The 14,021-nt window shown below is 37.6% G+C and overlaps 1 protein-coding gene across 1 annotated transcript in view; it reads right to left on the bottom strand.

Moving 5' to 3' along the window:
• Positions 1–14,021, bottom strand: part of LOC306887451 (polypeptide N-acetylgalactosaminyltransferase 1-like) — a 103,938-nt gene that overhangs the window by 32,293 nt on the left and 57,624 nt on the right. Inside the window, exons 3-4 of the mRNA XM_079445176.1 lie at positions 12,394–12,540; positions 7,945–8,113 (exon numbers count right to left, since the gene is read on the bottom strand). Coding sequence (XP_079301302.1) covers positions 7,945–8,113; positions 12,394–12,532 — 308 coding nt within the window. The 5' untranslated portion in view covers positions 12,533–12,540. The remainder of the gene's footprint in view (positions 1–7,944; positions 8,114–12,393; positions 12,541–14,021) is intronic.

Raw genomic sequence — 14,021 nt, 5'->3', positions numbered from 1 at the left:
GTTAAATGTTATAATTTTTTAGTTTGTAGGGTGAGCAGATTGTTTGTTTGTCCAAGGGAGCAACAGTAACTAAGGGGGCGGGGCTTACCGATAGGTCAATTTAATCTCTTCCATATCAGAATTCAACACACATTCACGACAGTACCAGTACCGGAGACTGACATGGAAGAGAAGCAGTGGCGTAGCAGACGGGCACGCAGGGCACACACTTCTCGGGGCTGCGATACATTGCTCTTGCTGGGGAGCATCGAAAGACAATGATCATGTATCGATGATAGCCAGAGATATTGTCAAAAGCATCAAACACTGGCAATATTAAGAGTATTTGGCATTTTCAATTAATGTAGGCCTGTTACATTTTCTTTTTATTATTAGGTCAATTATTATTATTAGGTTACTTTTATGATTAAATAAAATATAACTGAAGCACTGTGAGGATAATAAAAGATTAGGCTATTATATTACTCCTCACCAGTAACCTCATTACGTTCACCAGCATAACTATTGTGCAAAGTTTGCACATTGTTTGTGTGATACCCATTGGCTTGCCTTCATGGTTTAAAACTGAAATATTTACAATATTGCAATGTAAACCCCTGACTTGCAACTTGCAGGGGGGCCCTGCGGATTTGCGATAACCCACTGAATAGAATAATTTTTTAATAAAGTTGTTATTTTTTTGTTTTCTGGGCCTTGATTGTGTCAGTTGTGTTGCTGTCTATGCAGGATCAGAAAGCTCAAGGATTTCATAAAAAATATCTTCAGAATCAGAATCAGAATCAGAATCAGAAAGAGCTTTATTGCCAAGTGTGTTTGCACACACAAGGAATTTGTCTTGGTGTTATGAGCTTCCAGTACAGAAAGTACAAACATAGTGCAGACAACATATAATTAAGGTGATAAAGAACACTAATGAAGAGAATATACAATAATTAAGGATAACAATAGTAATAAAAATAAAAATATACAGAAAAGAGACATGACCATAGACAGAACTGTGAATGTGCATGTGTCCTATGTACAGATGAAGGTTTGAGTTATTTACAGATGTACAGTACCGGGGTGTGTTATGTGTTGTTCAGGTGGGATACGGCCTGGGGGAAAAAACTGTTCTTGTGTCTGGCTGTTCTGGTGCTCAGTGATCTGTAGCGCCGGCCAGAGGGCAACAGTACAAAGAGAGAGTGAGCTGGGTGTGAGGGGTCCAGAGTGACTTTCTTAGCCCTTTTCCTCACTCTGGAGGTGTAAAGTTCTTGGAGGCTGGGCAGAGGGGCACCGATAATTCTCTCAGCAGTCCTAACTGTCCGTTGTAGTCTTCTGATGTCTGTTTTGGTAGCTGAACCAAACCAAACAGTTATAGAAGAACATAGGACAGACTCGATGATTGCAGAGTAGAACTGTTTCAGCAGCTCCTGAGGCAGGTTGAACTTCCTTAGCTGGCGGAGGAAATACAGCCTCTGCTGGGCCTTTTTCGCAATAGAGTCAATGTGATTGTCCCACTTCAGGTCCTGGGAGATGGTGGTGCCCAGGAATCTGAATGACTCCACTGAAGTCACAGTGCTGTTCATGATGGTGAGTGGGGGGAGAGCAGGGGGGTTTCTCCTGAAGTCCACTATCATCTCCACAGTTTTGAGCGTGTTCAGCTCCAGGTTGTTAAGACTGCACCAGACAGCCAGCTGCTTAACCTCCTGTCTGTAAGCAGACTCGTCACCGTCCTTGATGAGGCCTATGACTGTAGTGTCGTCCGCAAACTTCAGGAGCTTGACAGAGGGGTCCTTTGATGTGCAGTCATTCGTGTAGAGAGAGAAGAGCAGTGGGGAGAGAACGCAACCCTGAGGGGCGCCAGTGCTGATGGTGAGAGTCCTGGATGTGAGTTTGCCCAGCCTCACTAGCTGCTGCCTGTCTGTCAGGAAGCTGGTGATCCACTGACAGATGGAGGAGGGCACAGAGAGCTGTCTCAGTTTGTCTGAGAGAAGGTCAGGTATTACAAAGATGAACAAAGGTCTTATTGGTTTGGAACGACATGAGGGCAGGTAACTTTAATGACAGAATTTTCCTTTTTGGGTGAACTACAGTATGACTTTAAGTAATGAATAGGTTTAGTTTTTAAAAATGGTTTGTTTTTGTTTGTTGAACTGTTTTTAATCCCTGGTTTAAATTATATCTACTCAGCACATCAGTTGTTCTCCATGTCCGATTTCTGAATGCCACAGTTTGACTGATAAAATGTGAAAAAACACAAATGTGAAACTCATTTATTGCTTAATAAATCAATCAGATTTCAGTTTCCTGTTTTGCCAAGGTTTCAGGGATAATCTAGATGACACAATATTGGGACAGTTCACGCAAGGGTGTGTTTGGGAAGAAACAGGCACAAATACATGAAGATGCTTGCTCACACACACATACACACTTACTTCCCCTTTGGCAGATACATTTTCAGTAGCTTTCATCTCCACTTTCCTTTTTTTCTCACCTAGCTATTCCACTTCCTTCCTTCCGTAGAGATTGAGATATCTTACTTCTTTGATATCAGATCTCTCTCTCTCTCCGGCTCTCACTCGTCCTTCTTTGATATGTAATTTAGAGAAACAGAATAATGTATTCCATTTTACTCCATTCAGAGCGGCAAAACAGTAATTTAGTACACATCACACACAGCACTTAGGCGCTATGAGTGTGTATGTGTGTGTGTGTAAGACAAGGGAGAGAGCAGAAGGTCAGGGAAAACAGAGAGGTAACTGGGAAAAGGTTTATCTGCTGATGCACAGTAAAGCATAATGACATGTTTGAAGAGCGTTGCTAAGATACTGTCAAATCAGTCCAATCAGAATCTGATCTTCCAACCAGACGAAAAACAATCCTTAAAGCTGAAGTGCTTCAGTTTTCCTTCCCCAGCTTATATATGCAGAGACAAGAGAAGTAAATCAACAATCGCCTGTGAATCATTTTCAATGTCTGGCAATATAGAAAGATGGGGTTTTTTAGGTTTAGATGACTTTTCTCTGGGAAGTCTGCTGCATATTTTGAAAGAAATGATGTATAGAGTAGACTATACTTATGACAATCTGATTTTGAGTGCATGTAATTTTCTACACACACTCAGTGGACCCCAGAACAGATCCTTCATGACATGAATTTAACAAGATGCCGGAAACCTTCTTGGTGCATGTCGATATGATCGCATCATGCAGATTTGCTGCAGATTTGTCAGTTTGTGTGTGAGGAGAATGAACGAGGGAGAGAGAGAAATGAGAAGAAGGATCCTTCTTCTTCCCTTACATGTTTTTGAGCTGTAGAGTCAACAAAATACATCAGACCATGTGCTCTCATGCAAATATGAGGTCATATTTGCAGAGAAATTCAGATGCAGGCAAACATGACGACTCTCACAGGCTCATTTACTCACTCTATTCCAGCTGCAGCATACACACCCCACACTGCGCATCTCCACTCGCTCAAATTCTGTCACTTCAACATAGAAAACCATGGGCAAACTTTAAAACTGTTACTTGACCTGTTTGCATGGTTGAATCAAACAAATAAAAAAAACAATAGAGTTCTAAAAAATAATTGTAGACCAACATTCTGCATTTTACTTTTTTTTTTGTAAGACGTAAAAATCTTGGGTAACACTTTAGTATAGGGACCAATTCTCATTATTAACTAATTGCTTATTAGCATGCCTATTATTAACATATTGGCTGATTATTAGTACTTATAAAGCACATATTCTGCAAGACCATATTTTGCATCCCTAATCCGACCCAATATCTAAACTTAACAACTACCTTACTAACTATTAATAAGCAGCAAATTAGGAGTTTATTGAGGCAACAGTCATAATTAATGGTGTGTTAATAGCAAACATAATTGGAATAAAGTGTGACCAAATGTTGTTATTTGTAAAACAATCCTAATGTTTCTTTTTACATTTTTCAAAACCTTTGCTGCTTATTTTTATCTCTTAAATTAATGCTGTTCGTTTGAACTATCTATTCATCAAAGAATCTTGAAGAAAATGCTAATCAGCATATTAGAATAATTTCTGAAGGATCATGTGACACTGAAAACTAGAGTAAAGGATGCTTAATACTCTGCTTGCCATCACAGGAACAATGTATTCACTTAAAATGTATTAACTTTAACACTCGAAAAATGGTGTTAAACGCTGACTTAGGGGTGTGCGATATGACGATTTTTGATCGTGGACGATAAAAATGTCTCCACGATCTGCTTTTTAAGAAATATCGTAGTATCGCGCTACCGCACACATTGTCAGATACAGTTCTGGCGCCGCCGTCTCTATATACTGTACAACACGACATACAGCAGTAGAGTTACTCAGACAGGACACTGCACTTATTCGCGATCGCAAAAGTACATTATTTGCATACAAGCCTTGCTGGTTAAATGTTTAATTCGCGCGCTGGTCTGACGTGCGCTTGTTCTGAGCACATACACCTGAAGCACGCGCGCTAAAACGCCTGTCTAACAGCGCCTGATTACTCAACTAAGTTATATTTTGCGCTAATACTGTCAAAACACACAAGGTTTACATACAGACTGAGTTGGTTATCTCTAAAATGAAAGTAAATAGTTAAGAGAGAAACGGATGCGTGCCTGTACTGTATATTAGATGCGTGCAGCTCTTAAAGGGACAGGACACTAAACGTGCTGTCGACTGTCATTAAAGGGATAGTTCACCCTAAAATTTAATTTCTGTCATTATTTACTCAGTGGAAAACCAAACAGTTGCTGGTCCACATTGACTTTGATAGCAGGAAAGAAAAATCCTATGGAAGTCACTGAGGACCAGCAACTGATTGGTTTTCCACCTTCTTCAAAATAGCATTTATAAATGTTCAGCACAAGAAAGAAACTCATTCCGGTTTAAAACAACTTTTGAGTAAATGATGATATAAAAATACAACATTATGACAGAATTGACAGACAGATGACAGAATATTAATTTGTGCGGGAACTATTCATTTAACGTTAACAAAACAACAAAACGCAAAGAGAAAAATCACTCACTAATCTTGACTGAAAAACTTTAATACAGTTGCTTTAGGAATCAGTCTATCTAGTGTTTTATTTTTATACTTGTTCATTCAATTTCATTGAATGCTCTGCTAAATACACCTATTGTACCTGAAAATAAAGCACTGTTTGTTTTATTTGTATGTGTATTTGTAATGTGTATCTTTGTTCTTATTTTTTTAATAAGAAAAATAAAATAATGACAAAGATTTTTTATCTTCGCCCACTTTGGCCTAAATATCTGCCATGCATCTTTGTCTTTCTAGTTTGGCTGTAATGCTCAGACAACTTGTAAAACCAAAATAGTAAAACTAACAAAGAATCGTGATAAAAATCGTGAATCGTGATATTTCTATAAAAAATCGTGATATGATATTTTTGCCATATCGCCCACCCCTACGCTGACTGACAGGAAGATAAACTATAGACACCTCCAAGCACACCTGCATGCACGCACACACACACACACACACACATAAAGAGAGAGTCACAGTTTGACAATATATCTGTTAATATCAGATAGTTTAAAACAAATACTGGAATGCAAACTGGAATTTCAAGCCAAATCACGCAGCCCAAGCCATCAGAACCAAACCAAAATTCGTGGTTAAAAAACTGAGGTATGAATTGAACCATTGGCTAACTGTATTGTTGCATCCAAATACATATAAATATATATACATACACACACACAGATGGTAAGAGATGGTACTACATAATTACAAAACTCATTAAACAACAATAATCCTGGCATTTTTATCAGACCTGCAGTTTCCCCCCAGTGACCCAGTGATTTATCACCCCGCCAGGCACTGCCAGGATGCATATGCAAACGATTTAGTTCATTAAACACACTTGACGTAATGCTTGACGTGCAGCTGTATGCGAGTGTGTGAATATTGCGTTTGCCTCACAGACGTGCTTCTGCTTTACTTGGCTCCGAGACTTCGGGTGGCATAATTGTCATGGTGGAATAGTTTCCATGGTCGCGCTTGAAAGAGAGAACATCCAGGGACTTATTAAAACCGTAAATATTTAAGGCAAGGCCTTTTGAAAGCGTGTGTGTCCACTGCAGAGGGACAAACTCCACATTATTTAGTGCAGTGGGAACGGAGGGGGAACTGTTTGGAGCGATATAAACAGAACAAAAGAAGCGTCACAAATACACACGCACACAAAAGTCTTTTTCTTTGCTTTCTCAAGGACGAATGTGACATCTTCTCTACACATCTTTCCTTTTCTCTGTCTCACCTCAGTGAACTTACTACTGCAGAGTGTAACAGAAATAGAAGGTGTATTACGTAGTGTGAAAAATACACACACACCCACACTCACAGTCCACACAGTAATCTGACCTCTACAACACAAATATTAGCAGTTAATATTTGACATGGCAAACGCTTACAGGATAATAGGTGTTTAAATAACACTTAGGGTGGATGGTTGTGACACATCAAACAATTCCTCACACACTACGTAATTCACAGTCCAGTGTCTTAGGTAAATGTAACTATGAGTTTGGACATGGCTTCGGTGGAAAAGGCTCAGTGAAAACGTACAACAATATTAAATATTTAATTTTATTGAAATGTCCTGTGATACTTTTTAATTCCAGTGATCTTGCTGCACATATTACTATAATTAATTACATATTTGTATACTACCATTCAAACGTTAGGGGTCGGTAAGACTTTTTTATGTTTCTGAAAGTCTCTTATGCTCACCAAGGCTGCATTAATTTGCAGGCTGCGTCAAAATATACATTTCTTTAAAGTAATATAGAATTGACCCCAAACGTTTGAACACTTTAGCATAATTATGTGTATTTAATCACATTTGAATGGGCAGAAATTCTCATCACATAACTCTGCAAAACAACAAGCAATACAAACTCTGGTGTTTTACAAAAAAATAGACAAACTGCATGTAAAAATAATGTTGCTTATGTGTCGAACAGATGGTCACTTCCTGTCTGAGTTGACAGTTTGTGGTCAGAATGACACACCTGACTGCTTAAATACTTTTTGATCTAAAAGCTTTTCGTTGAAAATAGTTTTTAGACTCATATACAGTAAGTTATGCATGTGCACAAATTTCTCGACAAAACTCAAATATAATACACACACGCACAGACAGATAGATTGTGCTACAATGTGAAAAAAACGAATAACATAGAACGAATAGGTGTGTCTAAACGTTTGACTGCTAGTGTACGTTAGTACAGTGAGACCAAAAGCAGCTTAATCTTCACATTTACAAAACCAAAGATGGAAAACAGCTGAAAAGAGAGCAGACCACATCCTGCTTTAAGAAGAAGAGTTCAGCTCTTTCATTCTCACTCAGATTTCAACCAATTTCCCCTCAACTCTTTGTTTTAATAAGTTTGTGCATTTACAAGTAACATATGTTCTTAGTTATAAGACTTAGACTTAGAAGATCACATTCTTGTGAAGGTGATAGTTGCGAGTCTGATGCTGTGTGTGTGTGTGTGTGTGTGTGTGTGTGTGTGTGTGGAGTTAGGTCATGACTGTGACTCTGTAATTGACACACTCTTATCTTTTAATTGAAAATATTTATTCTATTGGTTTGCTTCAAACACAGCTGAGAAAAAATACATCTCCGGTAATTAATCTGAGGGGCAGAAAATAAACACATTTCACGGATCAATGTTTACATTTCACTCCCTGCCACACACGCATTTCACTCAGCAAAAAGCACACACACACGCCGCAATACGATTGTCAGTTACTCTAAAGTCAAACAGCCAAACACCAACCCTCACAGTTCAAAACATAATCTCCATTTCAAAATGTTCATTTGGTTCAGTTACAGGCATAAAATGTATCTATTAAACAAAAACAAACTCACTTTAAAGGAAGCAATCATAACTAAGCAGACACTCACCCCTCGAGACGCACATCCGGTAAAGATCGGTTGAGTGCAATCATCTCGCTGGCCATTAGGTTAAACTGGTTTATCTTAAACATTTCCTTCATCCTCTCCTGTTGGTCTTTAGCGATGACCACTGGTTTTCCCATCTCCCCTGGGCCGTCATGGTGCCTTTGAACCACAGCTGGAACACAAACACACATGGAGTCAAGACTGTTCCCTTGGCTTTTGATTGAGTACATATGGGCGTTTCTCCAACTATGGCCAGTTTGGGCCCTGTGGACTTTTAGAAAATAAACCCATCATGCTCTCACTAGTTTATTTAATCTGTCCAAATGTGGATATACACACATCACAAAAGAATTCTGTTATGTTTGCCATTTTTAAATGCAAAACCACAACACCACAGTAGCATTTCCACCACATCTTAAAAGTATTCTGTGATGAGAATGAAATCTTTCTAAGGCTAATTAAATACACACAATAATACTGTCATACTTTTTTGCAAAACTGGAAAAGGCACGATAAAAATATCCTGTTCCAAAGGGATATGTTAAGTTGTTTTTACATATCACATTTCATATTCATCTCAGTCATGCTCTTCAGTGACACTATGCTCTCCTTGTCAAAAACAGCGCTAAAATTGTTCAGAATGGTGAAAATGCCACCACAGATGTGAAATAGCATAAAAACATTTATTTACATCCTGCCCACCGAAAAGAATTTGTGGCTTAGATGTCTGTTCACAATTGTTCATTGTGCCATGTGCGTGTGAAGTGTGTGTTTTTGTGGATTTTGTGTGGGTAGATAAGCACTGAGCTTTGATCATTAATAACTCAAAAAGCATGTTTTGGTGAGATTAAGGTCAGGTTTACAACAGTGTGAGAGATTACATCTGCTCTAAGAGGCAAACTACCTGTTTTTAAGCCATGTGCCGTGCGCTTGCATACGCTGTGTGTGTATGTACGAGTGAACCGCATGCATGTCGACTGGGCAGGATTTAGCTGTTCGGACTGAGCGCATTACAAGGCAACTTTGTCCTGTTTCCCTGCTCAGCAAAATCCAATGACTTTCCTCAGGGATTCTGGGGTAAAAATCGTATAATCATCGCCAAGGACACAAGCACAAGCAGCAGAAAATGTGCTTTATTAATGTGGTGAGCAGATTATTTTAGGGTTATTGGTCTATGAGATGATGGCTAAAGTAAAGCAGCTCTCCAGTGACCAAACCAAAGTGACCTGATCAGGGGGATAGAGAGGTCAGTCAGTAACAAAGGAAAGCTTTGTGAAACAATATGCTTTCTCACTGCATCACCATCCACATACTTTTTCTCTGTAACTGTTCCTTTCGAATTCTAGATCTTCTTTCTGCTCCGTTTTCTAGTCTCTAAAGCATTGGTTCTCAACAGGTTTTGCTGTTAGATTCATATTTTACCTTTACATTGAGACTAATCACAATACTAAAACTGTTTAACATATAAAGGTAAACTAAAAAATGAATATTGCTCTAGATTTCTCCATTCTTTCGCTAAAATAAGCTGCAGAGCTGGAATGTGGTTGTGTCCTTCAGAAGATGTGGAGTCAATACAGCTCTAAAACTATGAGATTATATTTCTACACTCTTTCCTTCTCCCACAGAAATACACACAGTTCAATACCTGCCCGTATTTCACAATATAACACCATTAGACACACACATCCAGTGGAAATAGTCTTCTCACTTTTGTGTGTGTTGCTGAGTGCTTCCTGTATTAGCTGTATGTGTGTTTGGAGTTATTTAGCTACAGTATACTTTAGGGACAAAACTGTCCCCAGAGGTTAGATAAATCTGACAAAACCTCTTTTGGGAGCATCCAGGAATGTCTTGAAATTGGAAAAAAGGTTCATACAGTAAATAATAGGGTTGGGAATGGAGAAACAGTTTTTATTTAGAGCCATTTTCATTTTTTCACAATAACCAGAGATGAATAGAGGTCATATCAACTTGAAATAAAGAACAGGATCTGTTACTGTGTTATAATGCAGCTAACTTAAGCATCATGCTACTTGAATCGGTATAATTAGTGACTCATAATGTGTAACTTAATTTTATATAATAAATGATACTTTAAAAAGTAGTATGAAAAATAGCAGTGCTTTTATATATATATATATATATATATATATATGTGTGTGTGTGTGTGTGTGTGTGTGTGTGTGTGTGTGTGTGTGTGTGTATATATATATATATATATATATATATATATATATATATATATATATATATATATATATATATATATACATATACACACACACACACATATATTCACACACATATGTGACCCTGGACCACAAAACCAGTCATAAGTGTCAATTTTTTTAAATTTAGATTTATATAAGCTGAATAAATAAACTTTCCATTGATGTATGGTTTGTTATGATAGGACAATATTTGGCTGAGATACAACTATTTGAAAATCTGGAATCTGAGGGTGCAAAAAAAACAAAATACTGAGAAAATTGCCTTTAAAGTTGTCCAAATGAAGTTCTTAGCAATGCATATTACTAATCAAAAATTAAGTTTTAATATATTTACGGTAGGAAATTTACAAAATATCTTCATGGAACATGATCTTTACTTAATATCCTAATGATTTTTGGCATAAAAGAAAAATCTATAATTTTGACCCATACAATGCATTTTTGGCTATTGCTATAAATATACCCCAGCGACTTAAGACTGGTTTTGTGGTCCAGGGTCACATATATATAAGGGGTGTAACGGTACATGTTTCGTACCGAACGGTTCACAGGGCAAATTCCAAATGGAAGTGATCATCCCTATGCCCGGCCTAATCCCTTCGAAAGGTAGAGCCCTCGGAGTGTAGATTTTGGAGAAAGCAGGGCACATGCGTGCAATTATGTAGCCGTTTGGAATGCACTTGGCAAAGGGAGTGACGTAATTTCCTCATTATATTCAGCTGGCATGTTCCTGTGACAACGCAGCATGGTGTCCGTCAGCAGATGCTGCTGTTTTAATGGCATAAATGTCTTTTTATTGTTGTTAGCATAACTGTTGCAAATAAACATACATTTATATTTTATAAAGTTTTGGTAACTCTTTATAATAGGGAACACTTGTTCACTATTAACCATGACTTTTCACTTGCTGCTTATTAATAGTTAGTAAGTTAGTTGTTAAATTTAGGTACTGGGCAGGATTAGGGATGTAGAATAAGGTCATGTAGAATAAGGCATTAATATGTGCTTAATTACTACTAATATATGGCTAATATTGTAGTAATATGCATGCTAATAATCAGCTAACCCTAAAATACCCGAAAAGAGCCTAAAATAAAGTGTTACCAAAGTTTTTAAAATGTTATATAATATATAAAAACTAATATAAAACTTTTTAAAATATAAAATGTATGTTTATTTGCAACTGTCAGACCTCTGTCGTGTGTGTCATGTGTTCCTGCCTCTTGTGCCCTTATTTGGTTTGTTTCCTGTCCTTGTCTGATGTAATCATTAGTTTATTCGTGTCTAGCCGTGTCTGTCTCATTATGCTGTGTATTTATAGTTCTGTCTGTTCAATGTTATTTCGTCTGGTCTACTCGTTACTCCCCGGTGTCTCTGTAAGCCTTGCCTTGCCGTGTTGTCTTCAAGTCTGTTATTTTGAGTTACGTCCTCGTATGCGTGTTCCTTGTTCCTCCCTGCTGTGTGCACCGTGACAGCAACAGTTAAGCTAACAACAATAAATATTTTATCGGCAGCCGTAGGTAATCAAAGCATGACGATGTACAGCCATATCACACTGTTATGAGTGTGATATCGCATTTATATAACGGTTTGACCCCATGAGTGTGTAGATACATAAGAAACAACAATGGAGTGTCTTTAAAAAATCCCTTTTGTGCGAACTACTTACTTCCACCATGGATTCAAATCTCAAGTTGACAGTTTAACAGCTGAGATCAAGCCTCCGTTAGCAATTCAAAAACGTCACTTTAGAAGTAGTAACATATACACACACGCACAAATAAGGTCAATTATCAATTATTTGGTACTTCCTCAAAAGTTATATTGCGCAGTGCCAAACAGATTCAGAATCAGAACCAGAATAATAATGATTTGTGATTCCAGCTTCCAAAAAAAAAATTAATACATTTTATTAATTTAAAAAAAACTGCTAACAAAGAATTTACCATGGTCACTTTTGGAGTTTTGTAAAATTATTACAACTATAAAAAATAACACTAAATCTCAGATATATTCTAAATCACAGATATATTCTAAAATCTTAATTTTTAAGAAAGAAATACCCTATTTATTCTTTATTTATTATGGGATTTATTAACTGCGGACAATATTTAATCAAGAGTAAAAATCCCAAACTGTGTCTGTAAACAGAAGTGCTAGGACATATTTATTATTAAAAACATATCAGTAGTTCAACAAAACTGTGTATGCATGTACTCACTGTCTCTCCCAGGCAGTCCTCTCTCTTTTCTGTCATCACATTTGTTGCATTCGCTGAAGTAGAGGAGGATGAACATGTCTAGCATCACCCACACCAGAGAGGTGGCCAGCACCACCTTACAATACGCAAACTTCCTCATTTTCACACCTGAAACACACACAAACACACACAGGGTGTTACACACAAACACAGGTACAAGCCAACACTTGAGAAGCTGCCAGTGATATTTTACATCTACAACCAGCAACTAGACACCGTGGGTTAAACCATACAGAAGTGAGTAACACCTTACTGTACGCCAGCTATAGTTTTAAACACCATACTCAAGAAACTCATATATTACATCTATACAAGCCTCGAAGTTGTGAGTAATAGCTTACCGTAGATATGCCCGCTGCCTGAAAAAGTTACAAACATAGACACTTTATCATCTTCACACCAAAATAAAGCACTACAGCTTTTCCAAAGAGACCTTAGAGTGGGCATATTCTCACATCCCCTGAAGTCCAGAGATAAAGTAATGGCTTCTTGCAACAAAAAAGCCTCTCTGGCCCGTGGAAATAAATCTTGTAGAACAGCTTTAAGAAACGGTTTTGCTACCGTATCTTTAGGACACATTTAAGTGATCTCAGTTATGATTGGCTAAACTCTTTGCATGTGAAACAAGGATCAACATCACTGCCAAATTACTAAACATTAAATAGCCTTCAATGTAAAATGAGAACATATAACACATAAACATATGTTAATGTATTCATCATTAATGACTTATCTTTCCAGCTTAATTTCCATAAAGGTTCTTGGCGGACTGACTGGGAAGCTCTGCATTATGAACATGAGTATTTCCACAGTAAATCAAGCTTTTTATATCAAAAGAGCAAAAAAAAAATTCTCTGTGATTTTCTGTGACCTCTGTCAAGGGCAAACATCTCAAGCAATAAAAGGTGAATACTAATAAGACATCTGACTCTGGTTGTCTCACTATACCACATTAGCAGATGATTTGGAGTGATTATTCCAAAAACCTCTCAAACAGAACCTCAGATTTGACCTTTGGCCTAACGGAGGGTGAAAATTCCATTCTTTAACAGGCTTTCTTTAATCCAGCCATCTGGCTTCATTAATGAACTGGAAATTAATCTTTTATTAGCCAACTAGGAATGCATTGAGAAAAGAGGAGAGATGAGGAAGACATGAAAGGGAAGGGAGGATGATGATCCTATGGGAGGTGAGCAGCGCGTGATACGCTTTGATAAAGGAGAGGTCATTATAACGTAATTACACTGCATCATGGATCACACGCTGAGGCTCCAGTGAATCGCTATGAAATCAGACAAGCCCTAAAAATTCAAAACCAATTTGTAGAACATAATCCTTCACTACAAACACTTCATTCACCCAGAGCCCAGAGAGTAAATGTGTTAGTAAAAGTAGGTGATATAACCTATAGGTCCAAAAGTATTACAGCAGACTCAGGAAAACATTTATTTATGTGGCATCCTATGGCGGTTCCATTAAGGGATAGTTCACCCAAAAATGAATATCATTCCAAATCTGTATGACATTCTGTGGAAGACAAGATATGATACTTTGAAGGTTTCAAATGTTTTTGTCCATAAAATTGAATG

The sequence above is a fragment of the Barbus barbus genome (assembly GCF_936440315.1).
Source record: "Barbus barbus genome assembly, chromosome: 21".
NCBI lineage: Eukaryota > Metazoa > Chordata > Actinopteri > Cypriniformes > Cyprinidae > Barbus > Barbus barbus.
The sequence above is the reverse complement of the archived record's forward strand: the minus strand, read 5'-3'. Positions and strand labels throughout refer to the sequence as shown.